At 42.4% G+C, this 20246-nt stretch overlaps 1 protein-coding gene across 1 annotated transcript in view; it reads right to left on the reverse strand.

Moving 5' to 3' along the window:
- Window positions 1–20246, reverse strand: part of MARCHF3 (membrane associated ring-CH-type finger 3) — a 142998-nt gene that overhangs the window by 19833 nt on the left and 102919 nt on the right. The window contains exon 3 of the mRNA XM_058539705.1: window positions 18504–18708. Coding sequence (XP_058395688.1) covers window positions 18504–18708 — 205 coding nt within the window. The remainder of the gene's footprint in view (window positions 1–18503; window positions 18709–20246) is intronic.

The following is a 20246-nucleotide window of genomic DNA, read 5'->3' on the forward strand; positions in this document are numbered from 1 at the left end:
AACAGCAGAGGGAATTAGAGCAGCATTCCACTACCAGTGACACAGCATCATTCACTGGCTGTAAATGTATATCCGAGGCAAGCCAAGCACTAGTGGCTACTTTCAAGGTGGGTTAACTTCAGGTTCAGATCTAATTACAGTGTCAATCTGTTAAATCCCTTACTGGTGGGTAGGGGTGAAGGGGGGGCAGTGCTACAGGACATTAGATTCTGCTTCGCAGGCTGTGAGTTAATCAGCTTAAATCCCCTAGGTAGACAGGACATCAAGTAGGTCAGTTTGTACTAGAACCAGATTACACTCTGGTGGCTAATAGCTCTGATCGATTACCACTTTCCCCATGAATCTTCTTAATGAGAAACATCACGAGAATGAAAGAAACTGATAGAAGGGGATAACTGACAGAACCATAACAAATTTATGGAGCAGAAAAAAAAAAAAACGAAGGCATGGTCTCACAATGTTTACTCACTTGGGTTTATCTGCCTGAGTGTGTCCTGTTAATCTGACACTTGGCAGAGTTATTAACCCAGTGCTTGCCTTTCTTGGGATGGGTCTTATTCCAAGCCCAAAACATCCTACGCTAAGCTGTCTTGCTGGCCTGAGGAGCCGCAATGTGAAAGGGGCAGTGTGGTGATCAGGTGATATATGACAGATCTTTGGCATGATTTAAAACCAAAGATGAAACCTGAAAATCATGCATTTCAATGAACTTGAAACATAGCAGAGAACAGAAACAAACAAATAAATGCCTACCAGTGTTTTAAATCCCCGAACTCCACAGTCTGTCAATGAATTTCCAGGACAGCTGAAGTCACACAGAAGGAAATTCTGACTCCAGGGGAGCTCAGGAGATGCTTGCTCCAGATACCTACCAAACCAGGCTGGAGGCAATGTACCTCAAATGACAACTTCATGGAGGATCTGCTCATGACCCTGGAAAGTCAGCCTCCAGCCTTGGCCTCTCTCCAAAGCTCCAGATGTGCATATTCCACGGCCCACTCCACATCTCCATGGAGATGACTAAGAGACAACTCCAACTTAGCCTGTCCAGAACAGCACTCTTGATTTAGCACTTACCTTACCACCCATTTTCCCTCCAAGTCTCCTCCATATCAGTAAATGACAATGCCATCCACCCAGTTGCTCAGTCATCCTGTTTCCTTTCTGTGTCTTACCCCACACATCCAGCCCTTCAGTAAGTCCTATTGGCATTCCCTTCAACATACATCTGGAATCTGCACTTCTCTCCATTTCCACTTCCACCATCACTGAGCCACCATCATTTCCTCCTTGGGAGGCAACAGCTTCCCTGCTTCCACTCTGGCCACCCTACAGTCCAGTTCCAAAACAACAGTCACAGTGACCTTGTTAAAAATATGAATCAGATCATGTTGCTCCTTTGCTTAAAACTCTCCAACGGTTGGACTAAACGCCAAACTCTTTACCTGGGACTGCAAGAAGACCTGGCCTCATCCCTGCATCTCCTATTACCTCTCCCCCTTCATTTCCAATCCTGACATGTGGCTGTTCCCATATGGGGAACGGCTTTGCCATATTCTTGCATGGTTGGCTTCTTCTCATCATTTAGGTCTCAGTTCAAATGGTACTTTCTCATTGAAAACACTCCTTGCACCTGCAATCATTACCTGGCTATATTTTCTACAGAGCACATGACCCTCTGTGAAATGATGCTACTTATTTATTTGTCTGTTTACTTGTTTATTTTTTGCTCCCCACTTCAAGGAAAGCTCCATGATGGCCGTTCATTCTTGTATGCCTCAATCCAAGAACAGTGCTGGATCATAGTAGCTGCTTAATGAAAATGAATGAAAAACCTCTGAGGTGCCGGTAGCCCTGACCAGAAACGACCTTACAATACTACCAATTAAATCGATTGGTAAGGAGAAACTTTGTTGGAGTGTAAACATCACGTCACCAAGTTCACTGCTTTTAGCTTTCTAGACTAGAGATAGCATTCCTTATGTATCGCTCTTTTGAGTTTTCCAAGAAAAATATCTACACGTTATTTTGTTGCTGCCGGGTGAAAAACCTGTAGTTTCTGTTCAAGCTTTTTTTCTAAGATGTAAACAACCGTGGGATACTATCTATTTTTCCATAGATCATGAAATAGCATGAGAAATCCAGCAAATTATTCAAGGTCCTTTGTATTGTTTTAGTCACAATTACTATCTTTTTTCCTTGAAGAAAACTACCTTGAAATATATGACAAAAAGACAATATCAAATGTCCATTTAAAAATTATACAACTCTAGTTCAATCAAAAATATGTACTGAGTGCCTATTGTGTGCCAGATATTTTTACCAAATTTAATAACACCAGGTGGTGTTATTATTCCCATTCTGAATTGGGATTTTAAGCCCCAGTGAGGTTGTTAATCGTTCAAGGTTACACATGTAGAAGCTAGTATTCAAAATCTTTAGCCTACGGTTCTTTCAGCTGTTTCCTTCTGCTTGCTTTAGCACTACACAAAATCTTGATCCTAACTTTTGTTCCCTTCTACAATGGATAGGGAGATAAAACATGGGCTTGGAAGCAGGACACGGGACACTGCTTCCAGCTGCATCCCACCCCCCCTTGACTCCCCCAAATGCTGTGTGACATTTATCAAGCTCTTTCACTTCTTTGGGGGAGTAAAAAATAGAAGTCTCCCTCAAAGGAGTGAGGAAGGTACAGCTTTGAGGGGAGTGGTGAAGAACCCACTCTAGTTGTCTTAAGTTCCCACTTTTGTTCAAAACACCAGGTTCAACCAAAGAGTGTACGTGTCATCCTTTAGCCCAACTCTTCTGAGCTCTAGGTTTGCATATCCCGCTGCGTCTTAGATCTCTCTCCACCTGTTTAATAAACATCTCAAACTTTATGAGGTCCACAATGGAACACTGTATTCACCTCCACCACCCCAACTCTCCCACACACCGACTTCTCTCCCAGGTCGTCTCACACCAGTACATGGCAACACCCACGCCTGTGGCTCTCACAAACAACCTCAGTGCCCTCCTCATTCACCCTCTCCTCATTCCCCTGCCCCTACATCCAATCTCTCAGCAGTTCCTGTCACTTCTTCCGGAATACATCTTGAACATGTTCACATCTCCCTGTCTCTAGTGCCTCTGCTCTTTTCCAAGCCACCCTCATCTTTCACCTGAACCACATAATAGCCTCCTCGTTCCTCTATTTCTGTTATCTTAGAATCCTGTTTCTATAAAGCAGCAAGATCACTTCTCTTGCTTAAAATCCCCTAGTGGCTCCCCATTGCACTCAGCCTACAGCCTTGCCATGGCCCGCAAAGCCCTGCATGATGCAGCCCAGGTGTGTGTACTGCAGCTCCACAGACCCCCAAGGGGTCCGAGGATAGGATTCACGAGGTCTGTGATTTTTGAATGGGGGACAAAAATCACAACCTGTAATTGAAATTTAGCATTTCATCGAGTTACAGAGAAAATCTCAGTGGTATTAAGCAGTACCTGTGACTCTGTCACCAATAGAAACCACAGATATTTCCTATCATATGACAAGTTGCAGACATCTTGACATAGTGCTGTGTCAAAGTTAGCCATTAGATCTGCCACAAAATGTGTGAAGGAAGCACTTATATTTTATATCACAACTTTGTCTTTTAAATATTTTGATAGCTGTATTGTAATGTAATTGGCTTTCTTTGCATTCCACATGCATTTTATCTTAGTCAATTAAAAACACGATTCTGAGATAGGATCCATAGGCTTGCAACAAACTGCCAGGGGGTCCTCAACAGAAAAGTTCAGGGACCTCGAATCTAGCTCCTTTGACCCCTCATACAATGCTCCTTCACAGTGTGTTTTCCTGTTTCAGAAGTACCACACTGGCCTGCCGCAGAGCCTTTGCAGTGGCTGTTCCTTCTGCCTGGAACTTTTCTTCCCAGGCTTGTTCCTTCTCCTCGGTCATCTCTCCGCTCAAACGTCACCTCTTCGGAGGCTGTCACAAACTACCACACTCTCTCACCCAGTCGTTCCTCACCACAACAACTTGTTTTTTCCCTTCTATAACTTTTATCACTATCAGAAATAATTTTTTTATTTATTTACTTGTTTATTCCATATCTTTCTCCCTAGCAGGTAAGCTCTATTAGTACACAACATTCTTCCGGCCTGTCCACAGTTACATTTCCATTTCCAAAAATATTTAACTTGTGCTTGATAAATATTGGCTGAAGAAATAAATGAATCCTTCCAAACCAGAGGATCACTTTGGGTAGAAATCAGATGAGTTTAGCTGAGGTGTATACATACATATATATAAGACCATTCACCCTAACTCTCCCGATCAGACATAGTAATTTTTGCCACAGACACAGGCCTAGCAGTTGCTCTGGCATTCACAGCTGTGATTTGGCTGAAGCATAAGTCACATTCAAGGACACCCTGGAGATCTGTGATGCTCCTTGGAGGACTTAGGCCAATAAGCCAATTAATGGTCTATAATGCTCCATAAATACTATATTTGTGTCTGGGACATTATAATTTGCCTCTGGCATTATTTAAACAAATGCTATACACACTCACACCAACAGTTTGAAATTTTCCAAAGATAAGATTTGCAACATAGCAGGATTAGACGGCAAAATAGTTTTATATATTCACTTGCAACTTCAGATATAAGCAAAATGAAAATCACTTCTCTCTAATTATTTTAGATCGTCACTGTGTAGAAGTGATCTCAGCCAAATGGAGATTGCTTATCTGAACTATGAGAAGATGCTGCAGAATAATGTGGCATATGTGATCAACGTAAAGCCAGAAACATAAACAGAGGAGATAACCAAGAGAGGATGGAGAGCAAGAAAATAGAAATTTCCAGAAGAAATTGATAAATAAAATGCACAGTGACAAAAACAGAAATGATTTACTCTGGGAGACAATCTATTCATACTGTGTTGTCTATTACAAACAGAATACAAACAGCAGCTCCCAGTCCTGAGCCCGGCTTCATTTTGGCTCTTATGGGGCCCCCAGCCCTCCAGTCGGTAAATTTGCTCACGTTTAACACTCTCTCTGCTGGCCTGCTGTTGGAGCCCAGGTTTCTGAAGCTTTGAATAATTGCTTCCAGCAGAAGGACAAGATCATAGGGTAAAAGGTACCAGGATAGTGTACCAGGAGTGAGCTCCAATTGGAACACTGGACAAAAGATGAGACTATGATGAATAACACGAATAAGGATAATAAATCCCTATTTTGATAATTAGGGATGTTTAAAAGAATAGAAAGGGAGAAATCAAATTCAAAACCAGGTCCTCAAAATGGGACCACATTTAAAATCTGTATCCCTTAGATGTAGTGAGAATGTGAGTATGAAAACTATCCAAGCAGAGGGTGGCAGAGGGATTTCAATGAACTACGACTTGAGTGTAGAACAGAAGATAAAAGAGACATTCTCACCAGGGCCAGGGCCACATACTCCAAAGCAAGCAAGAATGGGAACACTTTGAGAAAGGGAAAAATTTCTGCTAGAATGGAAGGACTGTGAGAACAGAGGAACTTTTAGATTCAGAGTCCCTATAGTCCAAAGTTTTGCAGCCAGCAAGGAGCCCAAATATTTGGAGAGCCTGGCTGACTTTGCTGACATGAGACACATCCAAGCAATGAATGGATCTTGGATCTCTCAAGGCTCCACGTGAGGCAATGGCTTCAGCTCATGAGCTGCAGTGTTTGGTGGCATCTCTTTATTTTTGTTCGAAATTCCATCCTCAAACTTCAAAGGGAGCCCACCAGCATTCAAGTAATTTGGATTGTGCTACACACTCCATGTCACATTGTTTAAGCTGTTCATGATTTTCAAGATTTCAGATATGTCCTTCCTTAGGCTCCTCACATCTAGATTAAAGTCTCCCTCTTTCTGTGCAGGCCAATGCAGCCCTCTGTTCTTACTGCTCCTCAGCCCTCTTTGGATACCCTTCATTAGGTAGGACGCCTAGAATATCAGAATACCAGGAAAAATAGGGCATGGTGTTATAAGACGGGAGGGCAACGTTTTCCATTTTGCTGGCATTCCTTCTCTTGATTATGTTCAATGTTTGTAGATCATTTTGCTATAGGTCTCACGGAGCTGTCTTCAGGGAAGACATTCTCAAAGGGTAGGGCCAACAGCTCAGATGACATGGGTCAGACATCAGGGACTGGCATTTACAGAAAGGCAAGCAGGAGATCGGCTGGATGAACACAGTGCTGTCTGTGGGAAAGCTCTGCTCTAACTGGAGACACACATACATTTTTAGCTTGAGTGATCCTGAGACATGTGCCCCTGCATTTATCCCCAAGGCATAACCAAGCCAACCACGGAAGAACCCAAGTTAATAACCAGCACAGTCCTGTATATGTGCATAACTGAGTCACTAGCTTTCTCTTCAAGACCAGCAAATCATATCCACTGTTGTGGCACCCACAGAATTATAATGTGGCCTCCTCATGGAGGAGGGAATTTACAGTAGAGTGTTGAGAAGTTTCCTTTACTTTTCATGCTTAAAATGTTTTAAGGGTGCAGGAGACACTTTTGGAAAATCTGTGTTCCCTTGCAGTTTACATAACTATCTTTCTAGATTGGGGGTCGTTGGCCTAGGGGTGCAGGGCTTCAGAAAACCTGTGACCTCTTTGAAACTGTATTTGAACACTGGATGTCTGCGCATTTCAGGGGAGAGAGTTCAAGTCTTTTTTTCCATGGTATTTCTTTTTATTGAATATATTTGACACGTAACACTGTGTAAATTTAAGATGTACAATAAATTAATTTGATATATTCGTATATTTTTTGTAGTATGGTTACAATTGTAGCAATATTTAGCACCTCTATCACAGTGCATAATTATCCTTTCCTTTTAGTGGTTGGAATAATTAAGCTCTAGTCTCTTAGCAGGTTTGATGATTATAGCACAATATAGTTGTCTACATTCATTATAAGAGTTCAAGCTTTTATCAGATTCTCAAACATATTTGAGAGGAAGAAGCCCTGTTCCACAGCATTTCTCTAAATTGTCTTAAGACACTCCTTGGTCCAGTTCAACTTTCCGAGGTTTGATGAATGTAAGAATATGGGCAGTAGGATTTGATTGCCTCCTGAGAATCCATTATTTCTCCTTAGACCTTAGTTAAAAAAAATCAACCTAGGGCACAATATTAAAAAAATTAATTGTATAGTTGTAGGGCAGCCGAATCAAGAAAGCAACCAAATTAAATTAATGGGCTTAAAGGAAGAAAAGGACTGTTACTGAGCTAAGATGGCAAAATTCAGACAATATAAAAAAAATAAATGTACAAATGATTTCTGTACAACAAAAGACTAAAAAATGAACAAAGTTTCATCACATAAACTGTGGTAGGGAAAAGGTTAAACTTTTAAGAGGAGAAAAAACCATCGACATCTCTATGTCGGTTTCATCCTTTCTAAAATGGAGATAGTTGTACCTACAAATAATAGAACTTTCAAGTGCCTAGAACAGCAACGCAGGGTAAGGACTCTATAAATGATAAAGAATAGGAGTAGGAGTAGTATATTAAGGTAAACAGGATGTCGAGAAGGAATCAAAAATAAATAAAATTATAGCAAGGAAGGTTAAGATACATTTTCTATAAAATCCGAGACTAGACCTTGCAAACATTATGCTAAGTGAAGGAAGCCAGTCACAAAGGAGCATATACTGTAGGGTTCCATGTATAGGAAATGTCCAGAATAGGCAAATCCACAGAGATATAGGATAGATTCGTGGTTGCCTAGGGCTGGGGCAGGGGGCCGGGATGGGAGGACTAGAGAGTGAAGGCTGAAGTGTATGAGGTTTCCTTTTTTTTGGTGAGGAAGATTGGCCCTGAGCTAATATCTGTGCCAATCTTCCTCTATTTTGTATGTGGGATGCCGCCACAGCATGACTTAATGAGTGGTGTGTAGGTCCGCGCCCAGGATCCGAACTCGTGAACCCGGGCTGCTGAAGCCGAGCACGCAAACCTAACCACTACGCCACAGGGTCAGCTGAGGTTTCCTTTTAGAGTGATAAAAATGTTCTGAAATTGATTGCGGTGATGATTACACAACTCTGTGAATATACTAAATGTCACTAAATTGTACACTTTAAATGGGTGAACTGTATGGTATGTGGATTATATCTCAATAAAGCTGTTTAAAAAATATGAGACTGAAAAAACTCCCTTGGTAAAAGTAGTGTGACGTGTCCTGTAGGTGTCCCTAAAGAATCCCTCCAACTTGCATGAATTCTGGTTTGTAGATATTTCCTTTTGCCTTGCCGTATCTTCATCTAATAGGGTTATTTTTCAGATATGTATCTGTCAGGTACGTCTTACAAACAGCTGAAAATGTGTATATTTTGATGAATGAATGACTTCTGGGTTCCAACATTAAAGTCATAGATTTTAAGCAGATGAGCCAGTGTTTAGAAAAATATTAGAGACATTTTATTACCTCCATCTCTCATGTCTTTTCTCCCATCATCTACCAGCTTTAATGCAAACAGTGGGTCTTTGGAAGCAGGCAAATTTGTTAGGAGGGGCTGCGTTATTTTCTAGGATGGTGAATATTTTCCCTTCATCTCCCAATTTCTGCTTTTACTGATTCTTCCCAGATATAAGTCCTTAAATGCCTATAAATTCTATTTTACAGCTATCCTGCTGCTCCTACCTGCCAGCATTTCATATACACTCTATTAGCCATTTTCCCTCAGAGCCCTAAAAGATTTTGAACCTCACCATTTATTCCGACTTTCTGTTTCTAACAGCATTGCTGGAAGTGAAGCACTGATAAAATAATGAGTAGAAAATATTTCCTTTTCTTCTTTTAATCTGACCTCAATCTTCACAAACAGATCTTTACACATTTTCGTAAGTGGCTCACCGAAGAATTAAACCTGTTTCTCAGCACTCTAAACTAAAAGCTTCAAAAGCATTTTTTTCTCTTTCACGTTATATACACATAAATGTAACTTTCCTCTCACAGTGTAAACCTACCCCTCTAACTCTGTAATAATGGATTGCAAAGAAACAGTTTTATCCCAGACAATCTCACAAGGTCCCCATCTCTTTGAGAATGAAGGTAGGCAGTGCTGAGGCACGGCACAGAAACACAAATTCAGTGGAAAAGGGAGCAAGCAAGCAAAACCATAAGACCAAACAGGAGTCTTTCTTATCTTTCTCCAAATCTGCTGCACCTGTCAAGAAAGTGAAGCAAAGAACTGAGGCAATTATACAAATACTTCAAGAGAAAAACCAGTGTTTTCCTTCATGAGTTTGCAAAACCAGTTTTACCAATCTGAATTATCTAGATGACAGTCTTGAAAGAAATTTACCTCACAATGTGCACAACTATACATAAGTGATTAACCTTTGCAACCATTCATGTAAGGAGGGAAAGTCTCTCAACAATTTTGAGTTCACCAGGCTTTCTAATAACATCTCTCCTTTAGCAGAAATCTCAGAAGAATTGGTGACATAATGACTCAGTAAAATGAAGACTCAAATGCAGAGAAACAGTAACTAGATGAGACGAAAAAAAGAAAGGGTATGTAAAGTCCCTTGAAAACTAAGAACGACTTTTCTGGCTTCTAATAGGGTGGTGAATCTAAGAGCTTTGTTTCCCAACTAGACTAGGGTATAAAGAAGCACTGAGAAGAAATGCCATTCCACTATCCCAGCACTCAATCTGGTGTAGCTTGAGTTTTCTTTTCTTTTTTTTCTAAATAGACCTTACTTTTTAGAGCAATTTTAGGTTCATAGCAATATTGAGTGCAAAGTACAGAGAGTTCTCATATACTTCCATATGGCCCCACACATGCATAGCCTTCCCCATGATCAGCATCCCCCACTAGAGTGGTACATTTGTTACAATCAATGAACCTACACTGACACATCATTATCACTCAGAGTCCATAGCTTACATTAGGGTTCACTCTTGGTGTTGTACATTCTATGGGTTTGGACAAATGTAGGATGACATGCATCCACCATTACGGTATTGTACAGAATAGGCTCACTGCCCTAAAAATCCTCTGAGCTCTGCCCATTCATCCCTCCCTCCATACTAACAGCTCTGGACTCAATAGACGAATTCAATGTCAAGAGGAAACCAGGGCTCTAATCATCACTTTTTTCATTTTTCCCTTTCTGAAGTACATCTAGTCCCTTAGAAAGGCTGGATATTGGTAAAGAAGCCCTCGGTTCTGTGTGCTTGCACTTGTGCATGTCAATGAGCAAGTGAAAGAAAGTACTTTTGAGCCAGGAAGGCAGAGGCCAGCTATGGTGGAAAGAGCATGGACTAAGGAGCCAGAAAAACCTGGATTATTCTTCTGCCTTCTCTATTTACTAGTCCTGTGGCAGAAAGTATTTAAGATCTCTGAAGAGTGACTTAACATCTCAGAGTCTCAGCTTCTTTATCTACAAAATGGGATACTATCCATTTTAGGGATACCTGAGACATTGAAATAAGATGGTTATATAAAGTACATAGCATGTGTATTTCCCCTTTGCCTAGGAAATGGGTAAATTAGAAGAAAAAAGCTTTGAGGAGTGAACATCTTAAGGATAAAAATAGATGGACTCAAAGTGAAATTAATTCATGCCACTGGATTGGAGTGTCACATCAGGATCTGTGCCTATTCTGGAAAATGGAGTTCTTAGCACAAATGGGCATAGTAGGGTGTTATTCAATGAATAAACTACCACTGATCTCCCACTGCCCAACTGAAGATACTTCTCCACTTAGCTCATTTGACTACAATTGTCCATTAGGCAGCATTTAACCATAATCATGTACTGCTCACAATATTTCACACCATTATTTGTTTAAAAATGTATATTCTTTCTTTGGAGTTGAAAGTGTCAGTTGTTGACACTAAAAACTGAAGAGGCAAGAGGTGGGCTGGCAGAAGCCCTCGGCAGGGAGTTTTACGTATATTCTAAAACTCTGCATCTGAAATCTGCACCAGGGCTTCTGCGAGTTATGTTCCCTTCAGTTCAACCCAGCCCCCTATGCCCACACAGGGCAGTTCCTGTGGGCTAATTGTGCCTTGTTATTCCAGCAGGACTCAGGAGAGAGATGATTACAAGTTATAGTTATTCAGTAACATTGCACTGCTCCTCTATCAGACTCCCCTTTACAAAGCTCTCCTGCCAGCTGCCCAGGGACATTTTCACCTCCACCACCGACCCCCCCAAACTCCCATATAATAACTTCTAATTGTCTGTCTTTCAAAGAAGTAGACCCCTTGGTGGCCAGCAGTAGCTGTACTATTTGTGCCTACATTTGGAGTCAGCTCAAAGGGTCTGGAATCTTTCAGAATTATCTGTCTCATTTGTTTCCTTTCTCTTATTCTTGGCCCAGATGTGCTTAAAGGAAAACTTGGCTGAATTTTCTCCTATATTTGAGACTACTGAGGATGAATTAGTGAAGACTACAGACATTTTCTCTCTGCACCGCACCCCCCACCTGCCCAGAGGCTGTTCCTTTAAAAGGTATGTTGCTAACAAATGCTAACATTTGTTAATTCTAGGTGGTGGATACACACCTGTTTTGATACATTATTCTTTGTCCTCCTCTGTATTTTTTAAAACACAGAATAATTAAAATAAAAAAGTTGTGTGAACAATTCTTGGTGTTTTGCATCTGTTTGTCTGCTCCTCGAGAGGTCCTCAGATGGGGAGAGGTAGGGGGCAGTGATGAGGACTGAGGGTGTGGATTCTAATTGTGTTTCAACCCAAGTTCACTGCAAGTATCAATACAATTTAAAATAATAGAATCTAGTCATGTAATTATTTTTATGCATGGAACTGGATTTCCCCTCCAAATTAATCCTTTACCAGCGTTGGATGGGCTGAGAACACAGGCACTGAGCAGTTAGCTCACTTCCATCTGGCATGGCCATGTGAACACTTCGGTTGGCTTGCTTTTTTAATGAAGTGATTTTTAATGAAGCAAGCTGTGAATTTAATAGATACCCTAAAACAGCTTCTTTGTAACTAAGCTTTAAGTAACGAAGCAACTGCCAAATTAGCCACCAAAACCAAGAGAAAAATTCAAGACCAAACACCTCAGGATCAAGGATTGCTGGACTTCAGTCATCAGGCATGTCATCTCAACTGATGGCACAGAGGATGGTGATGCAAGTCCACGTGGAGGCTGGTGGCCTGCTCAGCGACCTTATCAGAGGTCAAGGCAGTGCTCGGGCAACACTCAGGCACGCTGCAAGTGCGAGGTATTTGAACCGTTGTTATTCTCACCACTGTCCACGCTAGTCTACTGTCTCTTAGTGGTTCATTTCCCCTGTGATTTTGAACCAGCCATTTCAGCTCACTTAGAACGTGGGGACAATAGGAGGGAGATCATTAGATTCAGTCTATACTACCCTGAAAGAAAGATGTTGGCAGAAAGAAATGCACATAGTAGTAGGGGACTCTTTACAGGTGGAAGAAATCACCCAATTCTGGAACCTCAAATGTAAACAGTAGGCAGGTAATGCTAGAGAGTGAAGAGGGCTGGGTGGGTGTAAGCAAAAGGCAAGGTCTGGGGGAACTGGAGAGGGCACGTCCCACCTGAAGGCATTCAAATAAAAAAAGTGTTAATTCAACAAAGCACACTTGTGTGCATGAATGCTGTTGCCAGTTTTCATGTTCTGCTTTATTTTACTGGTGAGAAAGCTAATGCATAAAGAAGAGAAATGAATTGTTTAGGTTCTCACTGCAGGTTGTGGGCAGCTACGACAGAAATCCGAGGCTCCCTGCGGCCAGCCAGTGCTGGTTGTACTACAGTTATAGAACAGCAGCTATAGTTGTGATGTTAAGCCCTGCTTGGAAAAGTCACTGGCACAGATTTCACTCAGTGGGAGGGTCTTTGTTCTGTTATCCATAAAATAGACACAAAGTCCCTCAACACGCTCCCCCTTCTGGTACTTGACATTTCCTTTGTCCTTCAGGCTACAACTACTTTGATTTGTGAGGCCTTAGCCTCGTCTGGAGCAGGTGGGAGGGTTGCCTCCGGTAGGTGGAGCTGGAAAGGAGGGGCTGACACTAAGGCTGGGATGGCAGAGCAGGAAGGACCTGTGCTCACTGCCCTTGAGCTCAGGTGGCAGCAGTCTGTGGTGCACAAGAGAGTGGGGAAGTGGGAACTCCCGGTGGATTCAACCACATCCCTCCCACATTCCATTTCACAGATGCTGGGGTGTGGCCTTCTCTTCCATTTTGTCTCTCCAGAACACAGCATGGAGTGTGACAGAGAGGCCCCAATGCAGCTCCAGGAGACTTTCTTACTTGTTCCTCACTGAAGGATCTTGACCTAACATAACCACTGTAAACCTGTTTGTTCTAGCAGTTGCAATTGGGTAATATGATCTTCCCCCACAAGACTATGGTGAAGTGTTTGTACAGTGCTTGGATTCCTAAAAGCTTGACAAATGCTGGGGGTGGGGTGGGGGACCCCTGAATCTTTCCGAAGTGGCCTGATCTGCCCCACCCCCAACCACACTTCTCTACCTCAGGCCAGTGTTCCCTGCCAAGCCTTGAAGCGCACATTTTCTCCTCACCAGTTACAGTGCATCCAGGGCTCCTGCCACCTGCCAGTCCTCAAAACCTGATTGAGGACTGATAACTGGAGTGGGGGGTGGGGAAGCCAGGATTTGTCAGAATCATCGCATTTGTTGTGTGGCTCAAAGCAGTGTTGCTAGTTTGTATTATATAACCCCTTGTCCAACTGTGTCTGTCTTGAACTTTAAGGGCAAGGGGTCAGTTTCTTTGATTTACAATCACAGGCCAAAAATACAATATATGGTTTGCAACTGGAGGAGAGGAGGTTCTCCATTCATCCATTTATTTAATGAACAGATGCTTCTTGATTGCTTATCACATGCTGGGATTATGGTCTAGCCACCTTACGCACTGGGCTGCAGAAGCTTGTCCATCTTCCTTCAAGGAATAGAATACGTGGTCCTTACGCCTGGGAAGCTCCCCAAATGAGTTCACATCCCCTATGGTGTCACTTCCTAATCACCCCAATGCTACAAGGGTTTGCTGATGAAAATGAATACTCTGAAACCAAAAGCTCACATTTTTATTTAAATGAACGTATGATAAATCAAAACAAAACAAAACCCACTAGAATAAGAGTTCAGCAATGTCTCCACCTAAGTCTGATATATACATATTAGGGGGTGTAAGTGATGTCTTAGATCTATCAAACAGCAAGTGCCAAGGTACAAAGTGGTTTCTCCACAGCAGTTCAACTCTGCTTCCTGATGTGCAGCTGGAGATTACTCAGAAACCAGGGCACACTTTAAAATCATTTTCCTCCACTGACTTAAAAAATCATAAACAAAAAGTTTGAAAAAAATCCTTAATCCTCATCTCCCTAGCTTTACATCCCATTATTCTGAGCAACTGATATATGTGGAAACACTCTCAGTTTCAATGTAGCTAAACCTCTGACTCCAGGGAATAGCTTTTAAATTGTTCATACAATTCTTATCAATCAGCTGGGTCTGTGTAAAGGAAATAGGAATCCAGAAATGCAAGCACTCCCTCTGTGAAAAATCACCATGTCTCCTGATCTGAGGAAGATCAGATCCTAGGAAGCCTTTCCTCCAGATTGCCACCATTTCCTGGCTGTTTCATTTTAATCACGACATTGTTGAGCTGATCTATTACTTCAAGAATTTCCCGGACAAGGGTGGATGTTACTGATACATGTCTTAGGAAAGCCCAGTGGCAGATATTCCCATCACTAGACACTGATGTTGCAAGCACGCTATTTGCACATTGTAAGATGGGCTTCCTGGGCAAACTGCTCAATTAGATGTGCAATCATGGCAGTGGGCCGGAGTCAAGGCACATATTTTTGGGAACAAATCATGGTATTTTTATTTGCTTGCTGTATTTTTACCCTTATAAAAGAATGGTATTAGAGTTCAACTTACAGAGAGGAGTGAGGAAAACTGGAAATGAGCAGGAAGGAGACCATAAAACCACCCAGGCTGGTCATTCAGTGCATCTTTTTATGGTTAGTGGATGTCTATTTACTGCATTCTACCAGGTCATTATTCTTAGGAATAATTCATGTGACGAATTGCCACTGGGTACATTTTCCATCATCAACAAAAAATATGTAGCTTTCATGAGACGCGCTAGCTGTGGGGGCATGCAACGTATGTGTGTTATATCTGCTCTTCCTTTTTGCTATGTACAGGTTGAATGCATTCCTTTCAAACTTTTTACCTGATTGGACACAGACCTTATGAGATTTGTATTAGCTGGACCATGGAGGAAATTCACCCACATCTGAATAAACTAGATGATTGCAATGTAGTTCTCTTGGGTTGAAACCAGCTCTCATTCTACTGGCTTACTTAACATCAAGAAAATATTTAAGGTATCAAATTGGTGAGGAACTTACCAAAAGGGACTAAAAGATCTAGTCTGGCCATATAGGTAGGTAGATAAGTAGATACACACACACACACACACACACACACACACACACACAATCAACTTATTGAGGTATAAATTACATACCATACAAGGCACTCATTTTAAGGGCAGAATGCATTTTTTTTTTGGACAGAATCTTTAGCCTTGGACCTTTAGCCTTAGAGAGCCTAATAGAGACCAAAGATATCAGGGAGAACACCTAGCTCATTCTTCTCTGTACTGTAGCTCCAAGAAACTGAGCCAGGTCACCCAAATGGTCACTGGTAAAGCGAGAAGGTGATGCTCAATTTGGAGGTGCTCATAAAAACCAACCCACTGATTTCGCCCTTCTGCTGGGAGAGAGAGGAAAGACTTTATGTAGCAGCCTGTGTGTAGACAACAGCCCTGCATTTCTAAACAATTAAAAATGAACACCCAACTGCTGGCTGCAGAGTGCAGGAGAGGAAGCGACGGGGAAGTGTCTTCAGAACAGTGGTGTTAAGGAGGGTGAAGGGCTGTGCTGAATGAAGGGCAGAGAGAGTTTACTGAAGAGTGGGAGTCTGAGGTGTTCAAGTAATTCTAACCAATGTTAACGTCTGGAGGCTGACAAATAAAATTTATAAATGACTTTTTCAAATGCTTCCTCTAGCAACAGGAGCTATTATTATCACATCGATTTTGAAATTAAATGTTATGGAATTTTCTTGCTTTAATGAGAAGACAGATCCAACTGGTAAATAAAGTAACGATTAAAGCAATTAAAAGAGCGAAAACAAGAAATGAAGTAACAATACTCCTAATGCTTAACCCAAATAAGCAGGTTTTACTCATTTACCAAAAAGATTCATGTTTATCTCGAGGTAAACATACCGAGAAGCAATGCTCACTGTGAATAAACCTGCCCTTTGGTAAGCGGCAAAAGTCAATTAATAATGTCATTTGTTTAAAAATCTGCCTGCACCTGGTTCTCATTTGTCCTCTAGCTGAGAAACCAAAGACAACTTCTTTTTATTGCTTGTAGTCAAACAGCAAGTTCATCTGGCCATGGGATGATCAAACGGCCAGCCTCCCCCAGCTTGAGAAGGTTTGCCTTTCACTTTCAACTTGTTCAATCATCATTAACTCTGAAAAATGTCACATTCCATTTGTGCAATGAAAATTTCACCACCGGTGACCGTTTGGGTGAAGTTTTTGTAGGCGAGGCCCTAAATCTTGCAGAGTACCTCACACATTCTCAAGGTCATTTGACTCGTTTCCTTGTTTAATCACTGTTGACGAAGATCCTGGAGTCTGTCTGTGGCCCAACATAAGCAACTCTGAAGAACCTCTCTGCGCTGGAAAGGGTTCACTGGGTGATTTGACACATGCGTGTTACTGGAGAAAAACTAAGGTGTGTGCAGGTGTGTGTACATGTGCTTTTCCACTTGCGTGTATGCACACACACACACACCCTCCTTTGTTACGTATTATGCACACATGCACTTGGGGTTTTACAGAGCAAAAGTCTTGTTTACTGGGGAGATCCTAGTAAAGAAGACCACTGGATGCAGCCCATCTAAAGCAGGGTTTCCTTACTCTGGGAAGTCAGACTCCCTGAAGAAGCTGCAATATCAACTTGGGGAGGTTCCAAAAAGTTTCTGGAAAGGAGAAATAGGCCTCTTTTTAACTTTTGCCATTGGGATTGAGAAATCTTCATCTCCTTTATTTATTATTTAATTATACTTCTCCTTCTGCAGAAAAGTTCTGAAATTTAATCCCAGTGAATGTGGCATAGGGCCAACTCCTTGATGGGTACTCTACAAATATGAATTTCTGAAAGTGGATGTCAAGCAGCAAGACAGCTCAATTAAGAGGTCACTTGATCCAGACTCTTAAAAAAGCGTAGCGTTTATTGAGGCAAGTCAAATAAATTTTGTGCCACTTGGCAAGCAAGTCATAGTTAAAACAGGCCCCAGTTACAGGTCCTGATTAAATTGTCAAGGTCAAAACCAAGAGAAGGTATATGCAGAGGTCTCCAGAGCCTCAGTGCCAAGGCGCTAACGCACTGTTATAAATAGTCTCTGAGAAGGGGTTCTTGATTTCCCTCTCTAGTTGAATGCCAGAGTTTCACCAGGTCAGCTGCTGAAATAAGGAAGGGGTTACCCGCAGGTCTGGATTGTAGGCACAACGTCTTGGTCTCTTTCAACTAGCTCTGGCTCATAATGTATTAGAATATTTATTGCTGCCAATATCCAATTTTTAATTGACTAGTAGAAGTTGAGGGTAGGAGAAAGAGCAAAAATAACCTAATGGTTTTTTTGCAACTCTCCAAGCTAATACAAGACCAGACCCTGGGTCTAAAGAAGAATCATGTGACTCCTAAAACATGAAAGAGAATGTCCTGCCATTTTAATGGCTGGGTTGACAGCACCACTTTTAAGAAAAGAGATTCCAATACCAGGCTATTAGCTGAAAAAAGCTTGTATATAATTTCCTAGGAGATATTTTTTTATTCAAACAGTTGCCTGTGGTACCTGGTATTCTAAGTGCTTTATAAATATTAGCTCATTGAATTCTCATCGTAATTCCAAGAGGTGAAGTAACTTACCTAAGGTCACAGAACTATTCAAACCCAGGAAGTCTGGGTCTGTACCCATTATACTATGCAGCTATATTTTTTCATAAAGACCTCTCAGAATATGCAACTCAAATGCCCATTTATCTGTTGCTCCAAGGTGGGCAGATGGTGTGCAAAGAGAAAAGTGTTTCATCTGTTTGCTTCACTTCACAGGGATGGAAAAACGGAGATCAAGTCTCTAAACTTCCCCTTTCTCCTCACACGGATTTCTTCTACTCTCTTGTCTCCACCTCACGGAGGTCACCTTTCTACTGTTGGCTCCTGAGTGAGCTAGGTGAGCACTCTGCGTCACGCATATGCTCACGTGTGCACACAAACACACACACACACTCACACAGAGCTATTACTGTGCTTCAGTGAAGCTGCACAAGGTTTGTGATCTAGGCATAAAAGCAGACATCATTTGCTCATTAGAGCTAAGTTTTCAGGACGTGCCCCAATTACTGACCTCCACTAACGGCCTGGGTTTGCGCTCGACTGCAAACCTGAAGTGGCAGAGTTCACAGTAACTGGTGTTTGAGGACGACAGCCAATGCTCCAGGCAGCTCCGGTGAATTGTCCCCAAGGTCCCCGTACATTCACATGGAGAGAGCAAGTCCTCTTGGCTGCTGCCCTCGTGGCAGATCCTGCACATCGGCCGGTCATTGAAGGGGCTGCAAGAGAAGGAGGGGCATCTGCTGGTCACTGGGCTGGAAACCACCGCCACACGGATGGTCCTCTGGCTCTGTGTCCTTTGGACCCTTCCCAGCGCAACTGCTCAGAACAGACACCTGCTTTAAAACCCTCCATCTATACTTGCACTTGGCAGTGGGGGCCAGTGCCCGGGTCCTTGGGCATCTACTTCTCCCAATACAAAGAAACAGGGAGTGGCCAAGAGCAAAGCAGCTGCTGTGGCCCAGGGCCAGAAGTGAGTGAAAATGAGGAGTGTGTTATTTTTGCCTTGGACCTAGATGTAGTTCAGGCAAACTACCAATCAAAAAATAAAAAGCATCCCTCACCATTAAGAACAGAAATTGTTTTGAAATGACACCAACTGTAGTTTCTAGACAAACTGCATCTTTTGAACCAGGCCAGAACACTTTTGAATACCCTAGAGGTTCCTTTCAATAGGGTGGGAGAATAAGAGGAGGGATGTTAACTGGCAGCCAACACTGAAGCCGCCACACAGAACTGCAGTCTGAGCCAGATCACAAAGCTGAGTGGCAGGTCTGTCCTTCGAGCTTTCCTAGGATGCTCTCTGGGACGCTAAGGACACTAATCTGCAAGTGAGTACGTCCTGCCGAGGCGGGCTGCATCTAGAGCTCTGCCTTCAGTTTGGAAAAGATACCTCTGCACGTTTCGTGAAGGCACACAGCATAGTGGTTCCTGAGACAGGCTCTGGAATCCAGCTGCCTGGGCTCGAACCTCAGCCCTGCTGCTTACCAGCTGGCTAACTTTGCGCAAGGAACATCATCTCTCTGTACTTTACTTTCCTCATCTCTAAAATGGGCACAAAGAAGGGTGCCTTCCTTATATGGTGACTGTGAGGATGAAAAAAGTCAGATTAGAAGCTTACAATAGGGAATAGCGTGTAGTATGCCTAGTTAATGCTAACCATTTTCACTCGTAGAAGAACTCAGGTCAGGGAAAATCAGCTAACATGGCCCTCATCACATAAGTCAGTGGCCAATGGAAGGCTCAAACTGAGATGGCCTCACTTCTCAATGGATACTGTGTCCTGCAAGAGGATTATCCCTCCCTGACCGATGTCATCTTATATTGCTCAAGCTGTCCTTTACTGGGCCTTAGATTTTAAAATACAACATCACTGAATGTGCCAACTCGAGGACCAGACTCTTTACCCGCCCTGCCCTGCCTCTGCCCATCCCCCAAAGATGACCATGACCCAGGCTCCTGCCCACCACTGTCTTTGACACCATATTTGGTCCAAATGGAAACAGCCATGGAAACACTGCTGTTTCCCAAAGGCCTTTCTGGGGATGATCCCGGGAATGAGTGGAGGCTAAAGGGGGATTAAAAGAGGAAGGGATCTCCTTCCCACTCGCCCAAAAGACCTACTCATGCTCAGGGGCGGGAAAAGAAAGTTTAAAGAGTTGACTTTTTTTCCTCGTTATTCCTGGCCTCCTTCATTCACATTGAGCCCAATGCATGTAAAAGTCTAAAACTTCTGGTTTACATTACTACACGGTAG

Source organism: Diceros bicornis, chromosome 1, assembly GCF_020826845.1.
Source record: "Diceros bicornis minor isolate mBicDic1 chromosome 1, mDicBic1.mat.cur, whole genome shotgun sequence".
NCBI classification, from domain to species: Eukaryota; Metazoa; Chordata; class Mammalia; order Perissodactyla; family Rhinocerotidae; genus Diceros; species Diceros bicornis.